Below are 18,410 nucleotides of genomic sequence, written 5' to 3' on the forward strand. Positions count from 1 at the left end.
TTAGTGGGCTTAGTCCCATTCCAAGCTTCTACCTCTAGGTTAAAGCACTTTGTGAGTCATAAGCCCAAAACTCCAGCGACAAAGAAAAGAAAAGCAAAGGAAGTGGGGGGTATTGACCAAAAAACCAAGGGAGGGAAGTGGTTGGTTAGCGAGGGCAACGACGTCGTTTTTAGAGTGGAACACCGAAAACCGTACGGTCCCTCAGTTCCTCTATTAGGTTGGAGCATAGCAAGCCTCCTCTTCTTTACTCCTCCACCTCGGGAAACAGAGAGACGCAGAGACGGCTGCGGATCGTGGCCGGTGGGTCGGAGTCAGATAAGCAAAAACCAAACATGGCCGCACCAGAACCCCCTCTTTGCTATGTGGGTGTGGCCAGAAAATCTGCTGCTTTCCGCCTCATGAAACAAATGGTGCTCCTCTCTCTCTCTTCATAAACATGTTTTGTTGTTTTTTCCCACTACATTTAATTGGGAAATGATTTTTCAGTTTATTTTTTTAATTGTGCTGTTATATAGGGGTGGGAAGAAGGAGAGGGGCTTGGGAAAGACAAGCAGGGGATCAAAGGCTATGTTAGAGTCAAAAACAAGCAGGACACTACTGGTTGGCTTCCTCCTTATGTTATTTTTTCCATTTGAGTTTTTGTTTATTCAGTGTTTTGCTTTGTTGCTTGGTTTGAGGTAGGAATTGGAAAGGCCAATCATTTTTTAAAGTTTTTTGGTGAATGGAAACAGCAAGCTTATATAGATCTTTGTGTATGATTTTATTGAATAGGTGTTGGTGTGGAGAAGCCCAACAATTGGGCATTTGATACAACCCAATTTGATAGTATCCTCAAAAGATTGAAAGTGGTAAACTTTATGAATTTTGCCTTCTTATTCAATCCATTTCAAACGTATTTCGAACTTTCGACGCATCACGCTTTATTATTTATGTGTTTTTTTTGTTTTTGTATTGGCAGCAATCAGCGGAACCTAGCGATGAAGGTATATTTTGCTTAGATTAACTTGGTTATTGTATGTTATGAACTAGTAGTTTGAGGAGTATTGTCTTTGTTTTCTTATAGTTGCTGGGAAGAACACCACTCAAGTGGAAAGTGATACTGAATTGCCTACTGATGTTAAGGAACCAGTTGTGAAGTTTACTCGGCCACAGGGAAGGTTGGTTGAATTCTTTTAAGATTTTTTATTTTTGATTACTAGCTGTTTCACTAATGCTAAATTGTGCCTGTCTTTTGTCTATGATAATCAGATATAAGAAAAGAGAAAGAGGAAAGCTTGTTAATGCTTATTCTGCTAAGGATATTGAAGGAATCCTTGTAAGTTTCAGATTATTTTTTGCAAAATGAGCATATACGTGGTTTATGAAACCTGAATGCAAGGTCCAAGTTCATTATGGGCATGCATTATGTCATTGCTGACTGTGGTGATTCATGCACGATGCAGGTCAGAAGGGCAGAGTCTCCAGAGATAAATTTTGATGTGGGTGGAGAAGTGGAGTCAGAGAAGGCATCTGAGATTCAAGTTATATGTCCTCCTGAAGGTAATAATCTGGAATAGATATATATAGGAGGAAGTTAACCATTTAGTATTTGAAATGATGAGTAGACTTTTATGATCAAGGGATCCAATACCTGATCTTCTTCTTCTTTTTTATTTCTTTTAACTTCACATTTAGGACTTTATTCTTGGTTATCCATATTTATGTTGTCTGAATTTGGTTGCACATTTCCTTCCTAGTTATTCATATCTATGTTGCGTAATTTATTTAAGTGAATAATACTATATTATCTAGTGCTTTCTTTCATTCCTTAAAGAATATTCCTAACGATTTAGCACCAAGGCTTTTGAAACACCACTGAATTTCTGATGCTTGATATTTACCGTGGTAACCTTTATTGAGAGTGCTCCTCAAGGTGAACCCATAATCCCATAATAAGTATTTCACTTGTGCAGAAAGCATCTAAAGTTTAGTATCAGATTTTACTGTTTTAACCATTAGTTGATTGGATATGTAACTCTTTTTCAAAAAGAAAAATGATTTTCTGTGCAAAAAGTTAATTAATTTTTTGTAGATTAAGCTGATTTTGCTTTTTCTTTTCTTTTTTTTCTTTTTTTCTTTCATGCTTGTACTCTTTGGTTCCTTGTTAGAACCTTTTTTTTTCTTGTCTAACAATCCTATCACATTATTACAGGAAACGCATGTAAAGAGCTTCCTCCAAATTGGTGGGGCCATAAATATGGGTTCATCCCGGGGGGTTTGCTTGGAGCAGAGTTGAAAAGAAGAAAATCAGAAAAGTCTCAAAGTAATGAGAGGACTATGTTTTACGAGGACGATCAAGTAAATCTTTACAATCTTGTTCAGGTATGTACTTTCCTGGTTGGATCTCTTTTCTTTAACGTATATTATCTTAAAGAGTTGTATAACTGTTTGTTGTGCAATCAGAATCCTAGTTGCTTAATGCTTGTAACATCTAAAAATGAAGTGACAGCAGTGGCTGGTGAAGCCACAAACAGTTTTTCCTTATTGCTAGATAGGTGACTAGAGTGCTATGACAAAGTTATTTAACTGAATTGGTAAAAGATTGGAATTGTGTTATTGGTCAGACCATTACCGTGTGTGCCTTATGTTTTCAGGATAAATCTACAACTGGAAAGCAAGGACTAGGCATTAAGGACCGTAAAAAGAAAATAGCTGGTTGCTACTTTGAGGGAAAAAAGACGTCATTTAACGATAGTGATGATGAAGATTCTGCTGATCTTGGATCTCCTGTGAAACAAAAAGGAGATGACTCTTTGAAAATGGGAAGTGCCAATGAAACAAAAGTAAAGCTGAAAAATCTTAGTAAACAGCTCCTTCGTCAGGTGAGTCGTCCTAAAATTGCACTTTTGATTTTCAGAATTTCCCCGGCCCTAATTGTTGGCCTGTTCCCAGGCACCTGGAGAGTCTTTGAAGCTTAAAACATTGAAAGCTTTGATTGACGAACATTCATCTTCTGTTTTCTCCAATTTTTCTTCAAAGAAAGATGCGCTTGCTTACTTGAGAGACAAGGTATGCAACCAAGTTACTTTGAAGCAGTATTCTTTTTTCGTTTTTGGTAGACAGGCAGTAATCTTGTGTTTGCAAAATGGTTTGCCTTCAAAAAGAAAATATCATTTTGACCCCTGCTGCATCACTGAATTTTCACAATATGTTCCTTTTTCTTAAATGTATTTTTCGTATTTTCTTATCTCTGCAAGCCATAACTTTGTTGGCTGTGACTGCAGCTGGAAGGCAGCAACAAGTTCATGGTGGAAGGAAAAAAAGTGAGTCTCACATCAAGGAGGGGCTGAAGATTTTGTTAGAGATATTGAGAGGTCACATTCTTTTACTTCGACGATTTTGAGACTTCTGCATCGTGATATGTACATTGCAGCTGAGTCTAGTTTATAATTAAAATTCATATAGGTATGCCCTTTACTAGTTTTGTTGTAGTGATCAGTCGAAAGTAAATCAAAGCGCCATTTGCTTTGTATTATTTGTGTTAAATCTGAGCTGCTATAAGGATGAAACTCATGTAAACAGTAATTCTAGAGTTTGCTTATTATTGTGATGTTTAAAATAAGATAAAAAAATATTCAAATCAGTTCTGTCGGAGATTTGGTGTTGTCATTCTCTTCATTTCTTGTTTCTATCGTAGGGGTGAGCATCCCTCTCAACAATACAGTGTTTCTGGTACGCGACTATAATGAAATATGAGCTGCTGTTAGATGTAATTGGCTTGCACAATTTTCTTTGCAATGAACTTCCCCAAGTAATCATATCCATGAAAATACAGAGCTTCAATTTCTGCTCTTTGACCACTTTCAACCATTAATGTCAACTCTTCTCTGTAATTCTCCTGCAATACAGATTTTTTCAGGACCTAATTTTACAAATACCAAAAACCATGATTTTTTCAATAACGTCAAGTAAAATGCCATGAGATTTAGGGTAAATAGTTCACCTGCAAAATCTCCGAGGACATCAAGCTTTTAGCAATTTGGAGGTCCTTTGGTTTCAATGGAACTAAAGCTTGTTCGGGTATCAGCTCTAGGTCATCCCTACGTACTCCCAACCACTTCACATTGCAAGCTAGAACACACCATAAACCAACCCACCTTTGTAAGTTTATTTCTACGTAAGAAAAATTGTATTTCAGCAACATATAAACAGAAGGTGCACAGAATAGCTAACCGTATCTGTAAGCCTCCAGGCCCATCCCTATACTTCCAAACTTGAAGGTGCACAAAATAGCTAACCCAGCTGGGTTCCTTCAAAAAATTTCTAGCAGTCAAAAAGATGAGGGCCTGCAACGTAAACAATCAGAAGTGACAAGGAGAGGGCATCCATACCAGTCAACTAGTGCTAAAATTGGCAAGTCAGGAAATGCCCGGCTCATCCGGTGAAGAAGAAGCCTACATTCAAACAATGGCTAAGGCATACATGATCGAGTCTATAGGGTATCAAATCTTCAATTAAATTGAGGAATTTGTTGTGGGATTCAAAGCAAAAAGCATCGAGAAGTTGAACTCAGCTCCAACTGACCTAATTACCTTGTGGCAATATCAGGGTACCCTTTGGCAGTGATAATAATGCTAGGAATTTGGTTGAACACACGGTCGTCCACCAACCGCTGGAATATTGCATGCTAATCATATGCAAGTAAATCAATATTATTGGAAAGTCAAGAAGCTGGCAAGCTATCATAATCATAGTCAGACACACAGAAGTTCAATAAGCAAATACCTTCTCCACCACAATGATGTACCTTGCATCCGTCTTCATTATCAAATTATCAATGGAACTCAAGTCACCAGAGATACCATGCCCGGAAAATCCACAGGCAGCACAATCCACAACCCCTTGGTTTGGCTCCTATAACAAGATTAATCCAATTAAGCCTCTCTGTGCATATTAAATTATTGATAATCTGTTAATTAATTAAGTACCCAATTTCTCCACAACCATTTAAACATTTACAGATTGCAACGATGGAGTACCTGCAACAGCAAACGGCCGGCTACAAGTCCTCTGCTAGACGCCATGATTCCGAGACTATAACGGCTGCAGCGAAGTAATGCCACTACATCTGCACCAATATAAGTAAAATTTTAGGCATTCCATTTGTTTGAAAAAAGTCCCAAAAGATTGAAACAAAACCGAAGTTGGTACTGTTGAATTGTGATCACCTTGGACAGTTCGATTGACCTGCGATTGAGACGAGAAATAACCCGGTGAATTGCATAGCAACTTGTAGAAAAGCTCCCTCTGTGTGACCTTCTTCTCTTGACCCAAAATCTGAGAGCACATTGCCATCACCTTCCACACTGTTACAGTGAATCACACATGAGAAATTGAAACAGAAGTTGCTAAAATCCATACAATTAATTAATCAATTGAGTAAGTAAACCTCTGATGAAGGCTTTGGCAGCATTGGGTCGCTTGAGAGACCTGGTGGAGAAAGCGTTCGTTAGGAAAATCCATGAAGTTTGAGTCAACAGGCCTTGGCTGAGTCGGCTGTTGCTTGATTTTCTTGCGACCTGTGGATTTTTCAATTTCAAGTTATTTTGTGTTTGGTTGGCGAGAAAATGAGAAAGAAAGTTGTTGAAATGAGAATGAAATACTGAGTTAGTTAAAAATTACGAGAGGGAGGTCGGAGATTGCAGGAGCTGGAGAAGTCAAGATCCGGAGGAAGTTGAGGACGGCGACTTGGATTCTGGCGATGACCTCCAGAGGAGAGAGGACGTCGGCATAGCAGAGCTGTTGATCGGAGAAGAAGTTCAACGAGGATTTGCAAGCTTCTTCCATTTATGGGGCTTTAGGAATTTGCTGCTCTTCGAGAAATTCAATTTATCATTTTAAAGATTTCGACTTGGCGCGCTCGAGACATATCCAACGACGTCGTCTGCTTGCCAAGCTGGAATTAATAGATACACCGTCAGATTGAATGTCACAGGAAAATGCCACCGTCAGATTAAACGGTAACATGACTCTTGAGTTTGTTTTTGGTTTTGGGCCAAAGTTAGGAGGTTTTCTCACACATTGCACAAGTCGTTCTGTGGTGAGGGTGTTATTTATGGACTATAGATGAGGATCTTCATATTAGCCACATGATTCATCTTAATAATAACTTCACCCAAGTTTAATGAAATGATCTTGTGGCTAATATGAATGTCCAAATGAGGGATCCATATATGGCACCCTCACTATAAAATTTCGCCACACCGTTAAGGGTCATCTTTAACCCAACAGACCAAACCCAAAAAATCATAAATTTTAGCCCAATTCATTTCCCAACCCAAGAAAAGTAAGGGGCTAAAATTTGAGGCGGAAATACTAGTCTAGCTATTGCCTAGATTGGAAATTTTTTTGTGTGGAGTCCAGTGAGCTAGAAGCAACCCACGTGCAAGGAGGAAAAATAGGGCTGCACTGCTGTGCTGCAAAGGGGTGTTGCAGCTCTTTTTTATTTTTTATTTATTCCAACAATAACCCAAATCAACTATCCAAATTAAATCCAAGCTATTTTAACAGTAAAAAAAAAATCCAACGACTATAATTTAAATTCAATAGACAAAATAATATTTTAAATTAATCTAAATCAGATCCGACCCCAAAACTCACTCCAAACTCTATAAAGATCCATCCATTTCTCAAATAAAATTATATTTGTGGTATTTCAATTTTTTTAGGTCAAATTGTTTAAAAAAATAAAAATAATGAAGTTATTTAAAAAGATTAAATGATGAAAATTTATTCATGAAAAAAAAAAATAGACTTAAACCATTATTAAACAATTTAATAAAATTGTGGACTTAAAATTTGAGTATGATGGGTTGGGGGAAAAAACGGTTTGAGTCCAAACAAAACCCAAATCGTTACTTTTTGGAGGCGGAAAATTAGTTTAGGACTTGTTCATCCGTTTTATGTTTGCTCTTGTGATCGAAGGGTAAAGTTTCTCATTGCCTTGAAAACCATTGGTGGTCAACAAGTCAACTTTCTTTAGTGTGCAAGCGTGTCACTGCTAGCAATAAAAATCCAAGCAGACTTCTTAAGAATAGATAACTTGCGCCCCAAGTTACTGATTTCTAAACAAGCGATTGTGAATTTGAGTGAGGAATATATCCAAAGTAAGTTCTTTGCTTGCCTCAAACTGGTGAGGACTTCACAATTTTTCACAGTACAAAAGTAGTTCGCCGAATATATGATAAGATAGTAAATCTGTTTTTAGGTAGAAATGCCTTTACAAAACTGAAAAAGGAAAAATCAACTCTAGAAAGACAAAAAGAATTTGGACTTCCATTTCGCTTGGGTAGAAAACTCGATCCAGCCGATTTGAGTAAGCATGTCTTTGCCGGATCGAGCTATTAACAACTTCAATCGCTAAGCTTCACTGTAAATCGATACTAACGCTCAAGTTTGGCGAAGCTTTAATATATTTCAAGCCAGGAAGGCTTTCGAGTGGATGAATTGCGCCGTCGAAGGGGGCGTATGGCTGGACTTGATGATTACCGAGCTAGAACTGCATTGTGGTGCCTGTTATGCTTAGTGAGGGCTCTCCATAAATTTGTTGAGGTTTTCATATTTGTAAAAACTCAAACTCTGCTTGTTTTGGCTTTTGCTGAATCAAATTTGTAACTAGAGGAATCTGGTTTTGAATGACTTATCTCTTTTAAGTCTGAACTGGAAGTTCTGATTTATTGCTTGCTTTTTTTGTGACTTGAATGAGCTTTTGGTTGCTTTAGTTTGTTTGAAGGTTCTTAGAGATCAAGTGATCATTTTGAGTTTTTGTGTTTTGGTTGATTTGTTCGTTGTTTGATTTGATTGTCCAGTGTTCTGTTCACCCTCTCTTATATTTATAAGAAATGTTTTGGCATAGGGTTTTTAATTCTTTTAATAATGGACGGCAAAAATTCTCAAAAGATCTCTCATTTTTAAATGCAAAGAAAAAAGGATTTTATCAATTCTGGCAGATAAGCCATCAATAGTCAGTTCCTAAGGCAATCACTTTCCTTTTTTTTTGAAGAAAAACCTAACCTTTCTTCCAATTTAACTGCTCCATGTAAGAGTTTAGAACTGTGATGGTTAGTTTTGATTGTCTATTTGAACAACTCCATGCTTCCCACTTATCTCTTTGAGATTGTAGTTTGCTTATCTCTTGGAAAGATCACATGCTCTGATGTAGAATTGTATACAAAAGGATTATAATCTTTTAGCCCCAGAGTTTCAGAGAAGTCTTTCTGCTAATGGCATGCTTTCATTTAATTCCTAATCAACTCTCTTGTGATAGTTGAAATTGTTGACTTTTCTAAGTCAGGTAGTCACGTGGGTTCTGAGAATAGGCTTTCCAAAAAGATCTGCTGACTTGCACTCTGGGTTTTGAGATCAGTGGTGAGCCAGAAGCTGGGCCCAATCCAATTTTTCTTTCAACTTTTTATTGATCTACTTCAGTGGTTGATTGCCTTTTAATCTTGACATTTTTACAACTCTGCCATTTTTGTAAAAGACATGGGCTTTCTGATCTGGTTTTGGGCTTTCTATTTTTTTGAATCAAAGCCCAGTCCTCCGTCTTTTCTGTTTTGTGGGCCTTTGTGAGAAGTCCCCTGGCGCGCGTGGACCTCTTTTTTGGCCCAAACAGACCAAATAGGTTGGAGAAGGTCTAAGGTGTCATGCAGTTCAAATCTGAGATCACTAGTCTACAAGTTAATGTCTTGCTAGACTTTATGCAAGATTTAATGACAAATCAAGGGAATATTAGAGGAAAAGATGGAGTGATTTACTAAGCGATCGTTTGATAAACATTTCATTTTTAGTTTTTAATTTTAATTTTAATTTTTTTTTTTTTTATAAAAAACTGAAAACCGAAAACATGTTTGGTAATAGATTTTGTTTTCAGTTTTAAAAAAAGTAAAATCTAGTTTTTAAAATCACCCTTCACAAAAATAAGGAGAGCAAAAAGGATGAAAACTAGTTTTTTGTGCTCCTTTCTCATTCACCAATTTTACATTACTACACATGCATTGCACTACAGTTCTGAAACTCAGTGTTTAGGACCTCTGACTTGGACCCGACTGCTTGATTGTTGCGTTCAATTGCGGACCAAGTCCAAGCCTTGAGACCTCCTGTTGAGGCCCAAAAAAAATCCACGCTTCGGCCCAAATAAATTCTCGGCCCAATGCGATACCTTATCGAGAAGAAACCCGATTTCGGCACGAGAAAGTTTATCATATGTGCTTGCACACATGCCACACCAAGCAAGGAATTATTATTCCGCACCTAATCACGCCACAAGTTTAAGTGGGCCCAAGCAACGCAAGACGTCTGGGGCTTGCTTGAGTGGGTTGTGGTATTGAAGGTAATACGTTGTCATGAGGCCCATTGATGAGCTGAGAAATGGAGGTTCCGGGTTGCTTGGGAGCCTCGGAACCCAAGCTCATTTCTTAGGCCCAAATATTTGGGTGAGCACAAAGAAAAAATATCCCAACTAAAATAGCTTATTGACTCAACCAAAAAGCCCAACACCTCAAGCCAAACCTTGGTGAAGTTGGCCCATTTATTTGATAAGCCAATCCATTGTTCTAGAAGGCCCACATAAATAAAATAAAGACCTGCAAAACCATCAGCACTTTGCTGGAAAACAGAAGCCACGAAGAAGCATGGAAGACCACGCTGGTTGCTGGGAGGGAAAGAACAAGTTTTCAAGCAAGAAACTTCCAAATGACCAATGGATATTGGAGCGCAGATCACCCTTTGAACCAGCATGCATACCAATTTCTTTCCCTCATCAGACCTAACCTTGAAAAAGGGGAGAAAAGAAGGAAGAAAGATGGCTGAAAATAGGAGTCTGAAACAGCCGCGGGAAAAGGGACCTTGAGCTCCTAAAAATCCCTAATTTTGTGCAAATGGGCAGAGTGGATTTCACCAAAAAATGATGATTGAAGAGATGAAGGGAGAAAGAAAGGGAAAGACTTGGCCAAATTAGATAGAAACCATTAGGGTTTCTTGGAAAATGTCAGCTTCCAGCGACTATAAAAAGGGGCCTCTTCTACCTAACAAACATCAACCACATCAGAGAGCAAGCTTTATCTTTTACTCCCGAAACCCAGCAATTTCGTGCTCAGCCCATCATTTTCCTTTAGTTTTCCCTCTTGGCAAGTTGTTCGACACTTGACAGAGTCTCACAAGTCACTGAAAAACACTCAAGCCACATTTTTCTCTTTTTTTCCTCATGCTTAACCGAACCTCTCTGAAAAATCCTTTCTCTCCAACATTAATACCCCATCTTGCCCCTAGGAACACTTAGTTTTCTCTTCAGTGCTAAACTCATGACAATTTTGCTCCCATTCCACAAGCTTCTCATGCCAAGCCAAGAATTTATCTGTAAGTTGCTGTTGTTTTGGTTGGTGAAGATAACCAAGATGCTTCCTAAGGCTTTACTGCCTTTTTGAAGGCATTTTGGGGCTTGATTTTCGAACTCAGACAATGGGGACAATTTCATCAATCTGCCCTTTACGGCAGCCTGTAGTAGTCTGCGAACGAAAAAGCCCCTACATAAATTGGCGACTTCAAGCGATCAGGCCATTATCTTCACCAACGCCTTCGAAGAAGAAGATCAAAATCAATAAACCAGAGAAAATAAAGAGATAAGAACATTTCTACTTTCTTGTTTTTTTTTTTTTTTTGTTGGCTATCTACTTTGCAAAACAAGCATAATAAGAGTTACTGACATGTGCCTTTTGCTTGCGTCTTAGATCTCCATTCTCAAGCAAAACCAGGTCTTGTACAAGGGCTGGGGGCTTAAGCAAATCCATCATTCATGTCATTGAAGCGAACTACACATGCAAACTCCAAAATACTTGGCGGCTTCATGCTAAGCAAATCTGTAAATTTAAATAAATAAATAAAAACAAGAAGAGTCAAAATTCAGTTCCAAATGACTTGGGGGCTTCCTGCTAGTTGAAAAAAAAAAAGTCAAGCACAAGAACTTCAAAGTTTCTCATGCTAAACCAAGCTATGCCTCGATTCCAAGAGCTGTGATTCAACCTTATTCACATCTTTAACCAAGTCCAAGCTATATACATTCATTCATCACTATTTCCACCACTTGCCTTACTTTTTTTTTTCAAACCTTCTTAGCCTCTACCTGATTTCAATCCATCTTTGCAACAATTAAAAAACCTCATTGCACCTCTAAAAGGACACTTGGAGTGACCTCAACGACTAGCTTGTTCTTCTCATGCTTTGGAACCTCTAAATCAAGTCTGAAAAAAGGTACAGACGCTGGAAAGGTACTCGTAAAAATAAAACTGAGGTGCTGGAAGCATATTTTCATACATTCATCCATTCTCCCACAGCAACAGTTCAACAAACTCATCACATATCTGGAAGAAAACTCAAAACAGCCTCAACAACTAGCTTGTTCTCTTTCTCACCCAAAGTCCCTCCGGTCAAGCAATTCAAATCTTTCATAAGCATTCATATTGCAAGTCCAGATGAAAAACTCACCTTTATTCTATCAAGTTCCTAGCAAATCAGTAAGAAGATGACATTTCTCATGCTTTGGAACCTTTCAATCAAGCCTGAAAAAGAAACAAGGGAGTACGTTGGCCAAATCAGGTCCCGGAAGAGAACTAGTAAACAGAAAGGGGGTGCCGGAAGCATAATCGCTATTAAAGCATAATGTTTTCCAAAGACAAGTTGCAAGAGACCAAGACTCACTTTCATGCTATCAAAATCCTAGAAAATTAGACTTCGTATGCTTTATCATGCTTTGGAGCTTCTAAACAAGAGAATATGTTAGCCAAAATCAGACGCCGAAAACGTACTATACACAAACGGAGGCGTCGGAAGCATAATTTTCTCAAAGTGCAAGCAAACTCATCTATCAAGCATTTGACAAAATTCACAGGGCGTGATACCAATTCACATGCCAAGAAATTTCATTTCATTCAAGCATTCCAAGCAATTCGGGCATTTCAAAGCAAATTGAAGAACTCATGCTCTTACGACAATACCATTCCACTTCATGCTCTCACGACAATATTGCTCAAGAACATGCTCTAGCAATACTCAGATCAGCACTCAATGCCAACAGAAAGGACATGCTAAATTCTCAAGCAAAAGCAACACGCCAAGCAAAACTTATACACAAGCTTTCCAACCATCTTAGCTAGAACATCCCACCTTTAGAAAATCACTATAAATCAAGCTTATAACCAACAAATCAAAAACTTTCCAGATCCGAACTAGACATATCAAGCTTCATTTTTCCAAAATTTTGTTGCATTTTGAACTAGGGAAGCATGTCAAACAGATTTCTAAAATAGCCCATGCAGCAGAAACAATACAGCTCCAGCAGCTTTAGCCCTTACTTTGAAATTCCAGCGAAAATTCATTTTTTCTTCAAGTGATGCAAGACCAATTCCAACATAACAATTGGAAAGTCCATTTTTATGTCTCAAAAGTTCCAACTCAGATTCGAAAGGAAACATTTGAAAAGTTCAAAAAACAGCCAGCAAGCTACTTTGAGATATTTTGACAAACACTTGGCATCATACCCAAGTGAGCTTGTATAACTCTTGTTTATCACCAAGCTAGAATCCTAAATCAAAAGCTCAACCTTAGAATTCAATTTCTAGTTCACAAATTCTGGGAAATACAGAGGAACTCAAGCATTCAAGCATAGAAGACAAGCATGCAACAAAGACATCAACATCAACTCATGAATATGCTTTAGAAAAATGGAGACAGAGAGCACTAGAATGGGTGGATGATCCTCAATTTTGGATACGTTATAACAAACATAATTTCGAACAAATTTTGTGAAGCAAGCATAATCATCCAAGCATCATAAGTTAAAGACACATGCAAAAGCAGAATCTGCAGAAACTCACCAGCCATGGATGAATGCAGAAGTTACAGACCAGCTTTGAGGTATCAGTAAAATTCTAGAAATTCTACAAATTTTACAGGCTATGGTACTCGAGCAGATGAACAACTTTCATCAAGGAAGTTTTCTGATCCGAGCTTCCGAAATATGACTTATGTACTGATGCACAATACCCACAGGTTTGGGTCTTGAAGAAGAAGAAGAAAGAAGATAATGAGAGAAAATCAGAAAATAAGCATGCCATGCCAAAGGAAAAGTGGGCAGCCACTTGCAAATAATAAAAAATTCAAAGGGAAGGGGCAACAGAATTTTGCCCATGTGAAGGCCAAACCAGTAAGGAGACGACGCGCCCAGCTCTCTTATACTCTCTCAAGCCCGTATCTCTTCTTCAACCCACCATGCATCAATACAAGCATTTGTGAATTAATCCACACAAACCATGCAACTCAAGATTTCACTTGATGCAATCATTTCAAGCAAACCAAACCAGATATCACAAGATCAAGCTTTTCAAGTAACACAGTCATCATAAAAATAAGAACTTGGCATTTCTAGCTGCCAGGAGCACAGAGAAGAAGCCATGCTATCATGACAAATTGTCCCCATTGCAACAAAGGGATATCTTAAGTTCATCACGCCATCCAATGTCCCAAACAAAGACTCAGAAGGCCACGCTGCAAGAGTTTTTGCAGCTCATGTCAATTAAGCCTTTTTCTGATGATTATGGTGCACTTGGGGGCTGAGGAAGGAATTTATTGCAATCACCACCAATAACAATTCCAGCCACCACCAACAACAATTCAAAAACCCCAATAACCAAGATTCAAGCCAAGCAAAACATGGGAGATAATGATGTGCTGTATGAAAAATAACACAAGCTCTATATTCATGCTGTCGAAAGAGTGAATCCTCATGCCATGCCAAGCTATATCTTGATTCAACTCAACCGTTAGATTATCCACATCCTCATAGCAAGTCCAAGCTAATCATGCCAAGCCAAGTCATGTTTTTCCAGCACCTATTCCATGCCAAACAAAATAGTTTCCAGCACTTGCCATATTTCAAACATCCTTCCAGCACATGCCCTATTTCAAACATTCTTCCAATATCTAGCCACCATATCGCAAGCTATCACTTTCACTGAGGTTTTGTTTGCTAAATTCAAAGTGTTCGGAGGTTGGTGCTGTAAATTCAAACACAATGGCAAATCCAAGCTCATTGCATTCGCAACTCCAAGATTGGATCCCCATCATCCACAAGCACGTCTGGCTACTGTCAAATGACATCAACCATGCTAAATGTCCCAAAAGCCATATTAAACCATGCTACCTTAGCCAAAACCAAGCATCCAAGCATACAAGCTAAAATCAAGCATACACGTCAATGCCAAGCATCAAGTCAAAATCAAGCATACACGTTAATGCCAAGCACCAGGCCAAATACCAAGTATACATGTCAACATCAAGCATACATGCCAATACCAAGTCAATACAACTCTTGCAAATCACAATCATGCAAAATCAAGCCTCTCTAGTCACTCAAGCAAATAAATCATGCAAGCTAAGTAGTTATCTTGAGCTATTCCACAAAGTATTTTCTTATACCACAAAATAGGTCAACTCTTGGTAACTCTAGTAAGTGACATCCAAAATTACAGTGTCTAGGAAAGTTCTTCAAGGCAACACCCTTGGTGTTTAAGAAGGATTGGGTTTTAAGCGGGACCATTGCGACCCCTCCAACCTTCCTAGGAAAGACCTGGCTGTAATTTCAAGAGACTCTTAACTGGTCATCCTTGAGTTGCTCATAAACTCATGCCATGCCATGCCACTGCAATTTATTTTGGGCTGGAAATTGATTATTTGGACCATTTCAATATACTTTCATGGCCCCAATAATCAAGGGGGCTAATGTTGTTGCCCAAAAAAAATCCACGCTTCGGCCCAAATAAATTATCGGCTCAATGCGATACCTTATCGAGAAGAAACCCGATTTGGGCACGCGAAAGTTCATCATATGTGCTTGCACACATACCACACCAAGGGACACGCCACGCCAAGCAAGGAATTATTATTCCGCACCTAATCACGCCACAAGCTTAAGTGGGTCCAAGCCATGCAAGATGCCTGGGGCTTGCTTGAGTGGGTTGTGGTATGGATGATAATAAGTTGTCATGAGGCCCATTGATGAGCCGAGAAATGGAGGTTCCGGGTTGCTTAGGAGCCTCGGAACCCATGCCCATTTCTTAGGCCCAAACATGTGGGTGAGCACAAAGAGAAAATATCCCAACTAAAATAGCTTATTGACTCAACCAAAAAGCCCAACACCTCAAGCCAAACCTTGGTGAAGTTGGCCCATTTATTTGATAAGCCAATCCATTATTCTAGAAGGCCCACATAAATAAAATAAAGACCTGCAAAATCATTAGCACTTTGCTGGAAAACAGAAGCCACAAAGAAGCATGGAAGACCACGCTGGTTGCTGGGAGGGAAAGAACAAGTTTTCAAGCAAGAAACTTCCAAATGACCAAGGGATATTGGAGCGCATATCACCCTTTGAACCAGCATGCATACCAATTTCTTTCCTTCATCAGACTTAGCCTTGAAAAAGGGAAGAAAAGAAGGAAGAAAGATGGCTGAAAATAGGAGTCAAAAACAGGGAAAAAGGGCCTTGAGCTCCCAAAAATTCCTAATTTTGTGCAAATGGGCAGAGTGGATTTCACCAATGATAATTGAAAAGATGAAGGGAGAAAGGAAGGGAAAGACTTGGCCAAATTGGATAGAAACCATTAAGGTTTCTTGGAAAATATCAACTTCCAGTGGCTATGAAAGGGGGCCTCTTCTACCCAACAAGCATCATCCACATCAGAGAGCAAGCTTCCTCTCTTACTCCCGAAACCCAGCAATTTCGTGCTCAGCCCATCATTTTCCCTTAGTTTTCCCTCTTGGCAAGCTGTTCTGACACTTGATAGAGTCTCTGTCAAGCTGCCGGAAAAACATTCAAGCCACATTTTTCCCTTTTTTTCCTCATACTTAACCAAACCTCTCTACAAAATCCTTTCTCTCCAACCTTAATACCCCATCTTGCCTCTAGGAACACTTAGTTTTCTCTTCAGTGCTAAACTCATGACAATTTTGCTCCCATGCCACAAACTTCTCATGTCAAGCCAAGAATTTATCTGTAAGTTGCTGTTGTTTTGATTAGTGAAGATAACCAAGATGCTTCCTAAGGCTCTACTGCCCTTTCGAATGCATTTTGGGGCTTGATTTTTGAACTCAGACAAATGGGATAATTTCATCAATCTGCCCTTTAAGGCAGCCCAGGCCCATATAATTTCATCAATCTGCCCTTTAAGGCAGCCCAGCCCGTAGTAGCTGCTGGAACGAAAAAGCCCCTACACCTCCATATCCAAAATTCAACCAAAATTTATCCTAACTCCAAAAAAATGCACCGAAAAATACTACAAACTCTTTGTAGCATGCCCTTTCACTCTATAATCTCAAATTCACAATTTGACCCTGGAAAAATTCAAGTTCCAAGTTCCATATAAAAATGAAAAAAGTTATCAAACAACGTTTAAACAGTTTTTAGTTTTTAGTTTTTTGAAAACTAAAATTGGTTACCAAACAAGTTTTATGTTTTTAATTTCTTAAAAATGAAATTGAAAACTCGAAATTGAAAAATGAAATTGTTATCAAACGGGCACTAAAAGTGTGTTTTTTTTTTTTATTTCTTCCCAAGTTTAATATATATATATATATGTATTCAGTCATCGAATTACTTTAGATCCCTAGTGTTCTACAAACTAGAGTAGATAATGGGCTATTAGGCTTAATTTGAGTGGGCTACTAATCTTATGTTGGGTTAATTGCATTCAAAACATAATAAAACATTTGTAGTACTTTTTTATCTTTTTTGTCAAAAAAGCTACAAGGCTTTGCCCATTGTTGCTATAAAGCTGCACATAAAGTGTGTCCCAAGTGTATTCCCAACAGAGTCATTCTATAGTGAGGGTCTTATATTTAGGGCCCTTTGATGAGGTCTTATCTCTAAACCGTTAGATCATACTAATTAATTTGATCCAACAGCTAACTAATTTGATCAAATGATTAAGAGATAGGGCCTCACTTAAGAGCCATATATAAGACCCTCACTATAGAATTCTTGATTCCCAGCATATTGATTTTGGGGGGCCAATAAGCATAGTTTTTCAAAGTTTTATAAAACTATTACGTATACCTTTTAAACAACGTGAAAGAGAACTATAAGGAGGCTTGGAGGACCATGGCCACTTTAGGTTGTGCGGCTCCGCCCCGACCTATTCCTAATAACAAGTTTATTCAATCAACAACAATGAAATGAGTCGCATAGTATAAATGAATGAACCACCAAAATAGGGTTGGTGTCAATGGTATCTAATCTCCACTTTTGTTGTAAAGGATCCGGAATCTTATGACGATTTGTTCGAATTCTCATCGTCCAGGCTTATTGGATCACTCACTGTCATGAAAGGGTGGAAGTGGAAGAGCTAGCAGACTAGCTGTAAGATGAAGCGAGACACTTGCGTTTGTGTAAATGAGCAGCCACGCAAAATATGATCCATACAACAAAGGTTATATTGCTCAGCTGCCCTAGTTCTCTGCAAATACCCTAAAAAAATTCAATTACAGATCTTTTCACCCTGCTCCTAATTAATCGTGATTAATCGTCTTCGTTAATCACGTGCGCTCATCGCTACACTAATCCAAAATGTCACATCTTAGATCTTACTAAGAAAAAAGGAAGATCCCACTTGATGATATGAATCTTGAAAACATACACACAAGTTTACTTTTTTTCAATATGTTAGATCAGAACAAAGACTAATTCAATTAAATTGGGTTTCACAAATCTTTGACAAACAAAAATACAGGTTTCTCAAATCCTGTGAGTCCTAACCTCAGTCCTTGCAACTCCGCGTGGTACACGCAAAGTCCCAAACCAAGACTGAAATACATTTCAAACTATCCCTAGCTGTAGTTAGTTTGGTGGGAAAACGATATCATCAATAATAAAAGCAAAAAGTAGAATCTTGTAACACAAGGACACCATGACGGTGGTCATGGTGGTGGTGGTGGCGGTGGTGGACCAAATACAATACACGTAGCCAATATTCTTGAGCTACAGAGAGCTAGCTTCCCTCCATCAAACGTCACATTAAGCCAGTATAGCAGCTAAACTAGGTAGGCTTCTTTTTTTAATTTATCTTCCATCACTCTCTTGTCACTTTTTGGAGAATTTTAAATTTAATTTAGTGTGTAGAATTTGTCAATATCCAATGCCCATGCTCGGAAGGAGCTAGCCCAAGCATACTGTTGTATCAGTAGTCATGCAAGTTGCAAGTAGTGGCTCCAATTTTTCTTGTTCGATGACTTTGGGACATCCGTGTTTGATGAATAGGTTAAGCTGGTAACATATACCTTGGCAAAAATAAAAAAACCTAGTAGCATATAGGAAAATGTACTCTACT

General features: G+C 38.5%; 2 protein-coding genes and 1 long non-coding RNA gene across 4 annotated transcripts; 1 reads left to right on the top strand and 2 right to left on the bottom strand.

The window, feature by feature from the left end:
- The first annotated feature begins 98 nt into the window (after positions 1–98).
- Positions 99–3,633, top strand: LOC103337571 (D111/G-patch domain-containing protein). Of its 2 annotated transcripts, none has more exons than XM_008240734.3 (11): positions 99–410; positions 516–600; positions 772–848; positions 959–983; positions 1,064–1,157; positions 1,249–1,315; positions 1,443–1,539; positions 2,192–2,361; positions 2,634–2,861; positions 2,932–3,048; positions 3,264–3,633. In XM_008240734.3, exons 1-11 carry the CDS (start codon positions 333–335, stop codon positions 3,327–3,329), a joined length of 1,104 nt encoding a protein of 367 aa, XP_008238956.1. In that variant the 5' UTR covers positions 99–332; the 3' UTR covers positions 3,330–3,633. The 2 variants fall into 2 exon arrangements, with proteins under 2 accessions (XP_008238956.1, XP_088897512.1); XM_089041386.1 differs by having other exon boundaries at positions 117–410; positions 3,237–3,633.
- Positions 3,555–5,858, bottom strand: SPO11-2 (sporulation 11-2). Its single transcript, XM_008240735.3, has 10 exons — positions 5,662–5,858; positions 5,429–5,558; positions 5,208–5,345; positions 5,019–5,107; positions 4,765–4,893; positions 4,572–4,666; positions 4,371–4,433; positions 4,213–4,289; positions 3,983–4,110; positions 3,555–3,877 (listed from the first exon to the last, which is right to left on the bottom strand). The coding sequence occupies exons 1-10, from the start codon at positions 5,824–5,826 to the stop codon at positions 3,743–3,745; spliced, it is 1,149 nt and encodes a 382-aa protein (XP_008238957.2). The 5' UTR covers positions 5,827–5,858; the 3' UTR covers positions 3,555–3,742.
- A 4,690-nt stretch (positions 5,859–10,548) lies between these two features.
- LOC148915209 (uncharacterized) lies at positions 10,549–13,047 on the bottom strand. The gene is made up of 4 exons (XR_016122332.1): positions 12,909–13,047; positions 11,521–11,594; positions 10,743–10,895; positions 10,549–10,612 (listed from the first exon to the last, which is right to left on the bottom strand). It is a non-coding gene; the product is annotated as an uncharacterized LOC148915209 (long non-coding RNA).
- Positions 13,048–18,410: the final 5,363 nt, after the last annotated feature.

The sequence above is a fragment of the Prunus mume genome, linkage group LG7 (assembly GCF_029339155.1).
Source record: "Prunus mume cultivar Tortuosa linkage group LG7, ASM2933915v1, whole genome shotgun sequence".
Classification (NCBI taxonomy): Eukaryota; Viridiplantae; Streptophyta; class Magnoliopsida; order Rosales; family Rosaceae; genus Prunus; species Prunus mume.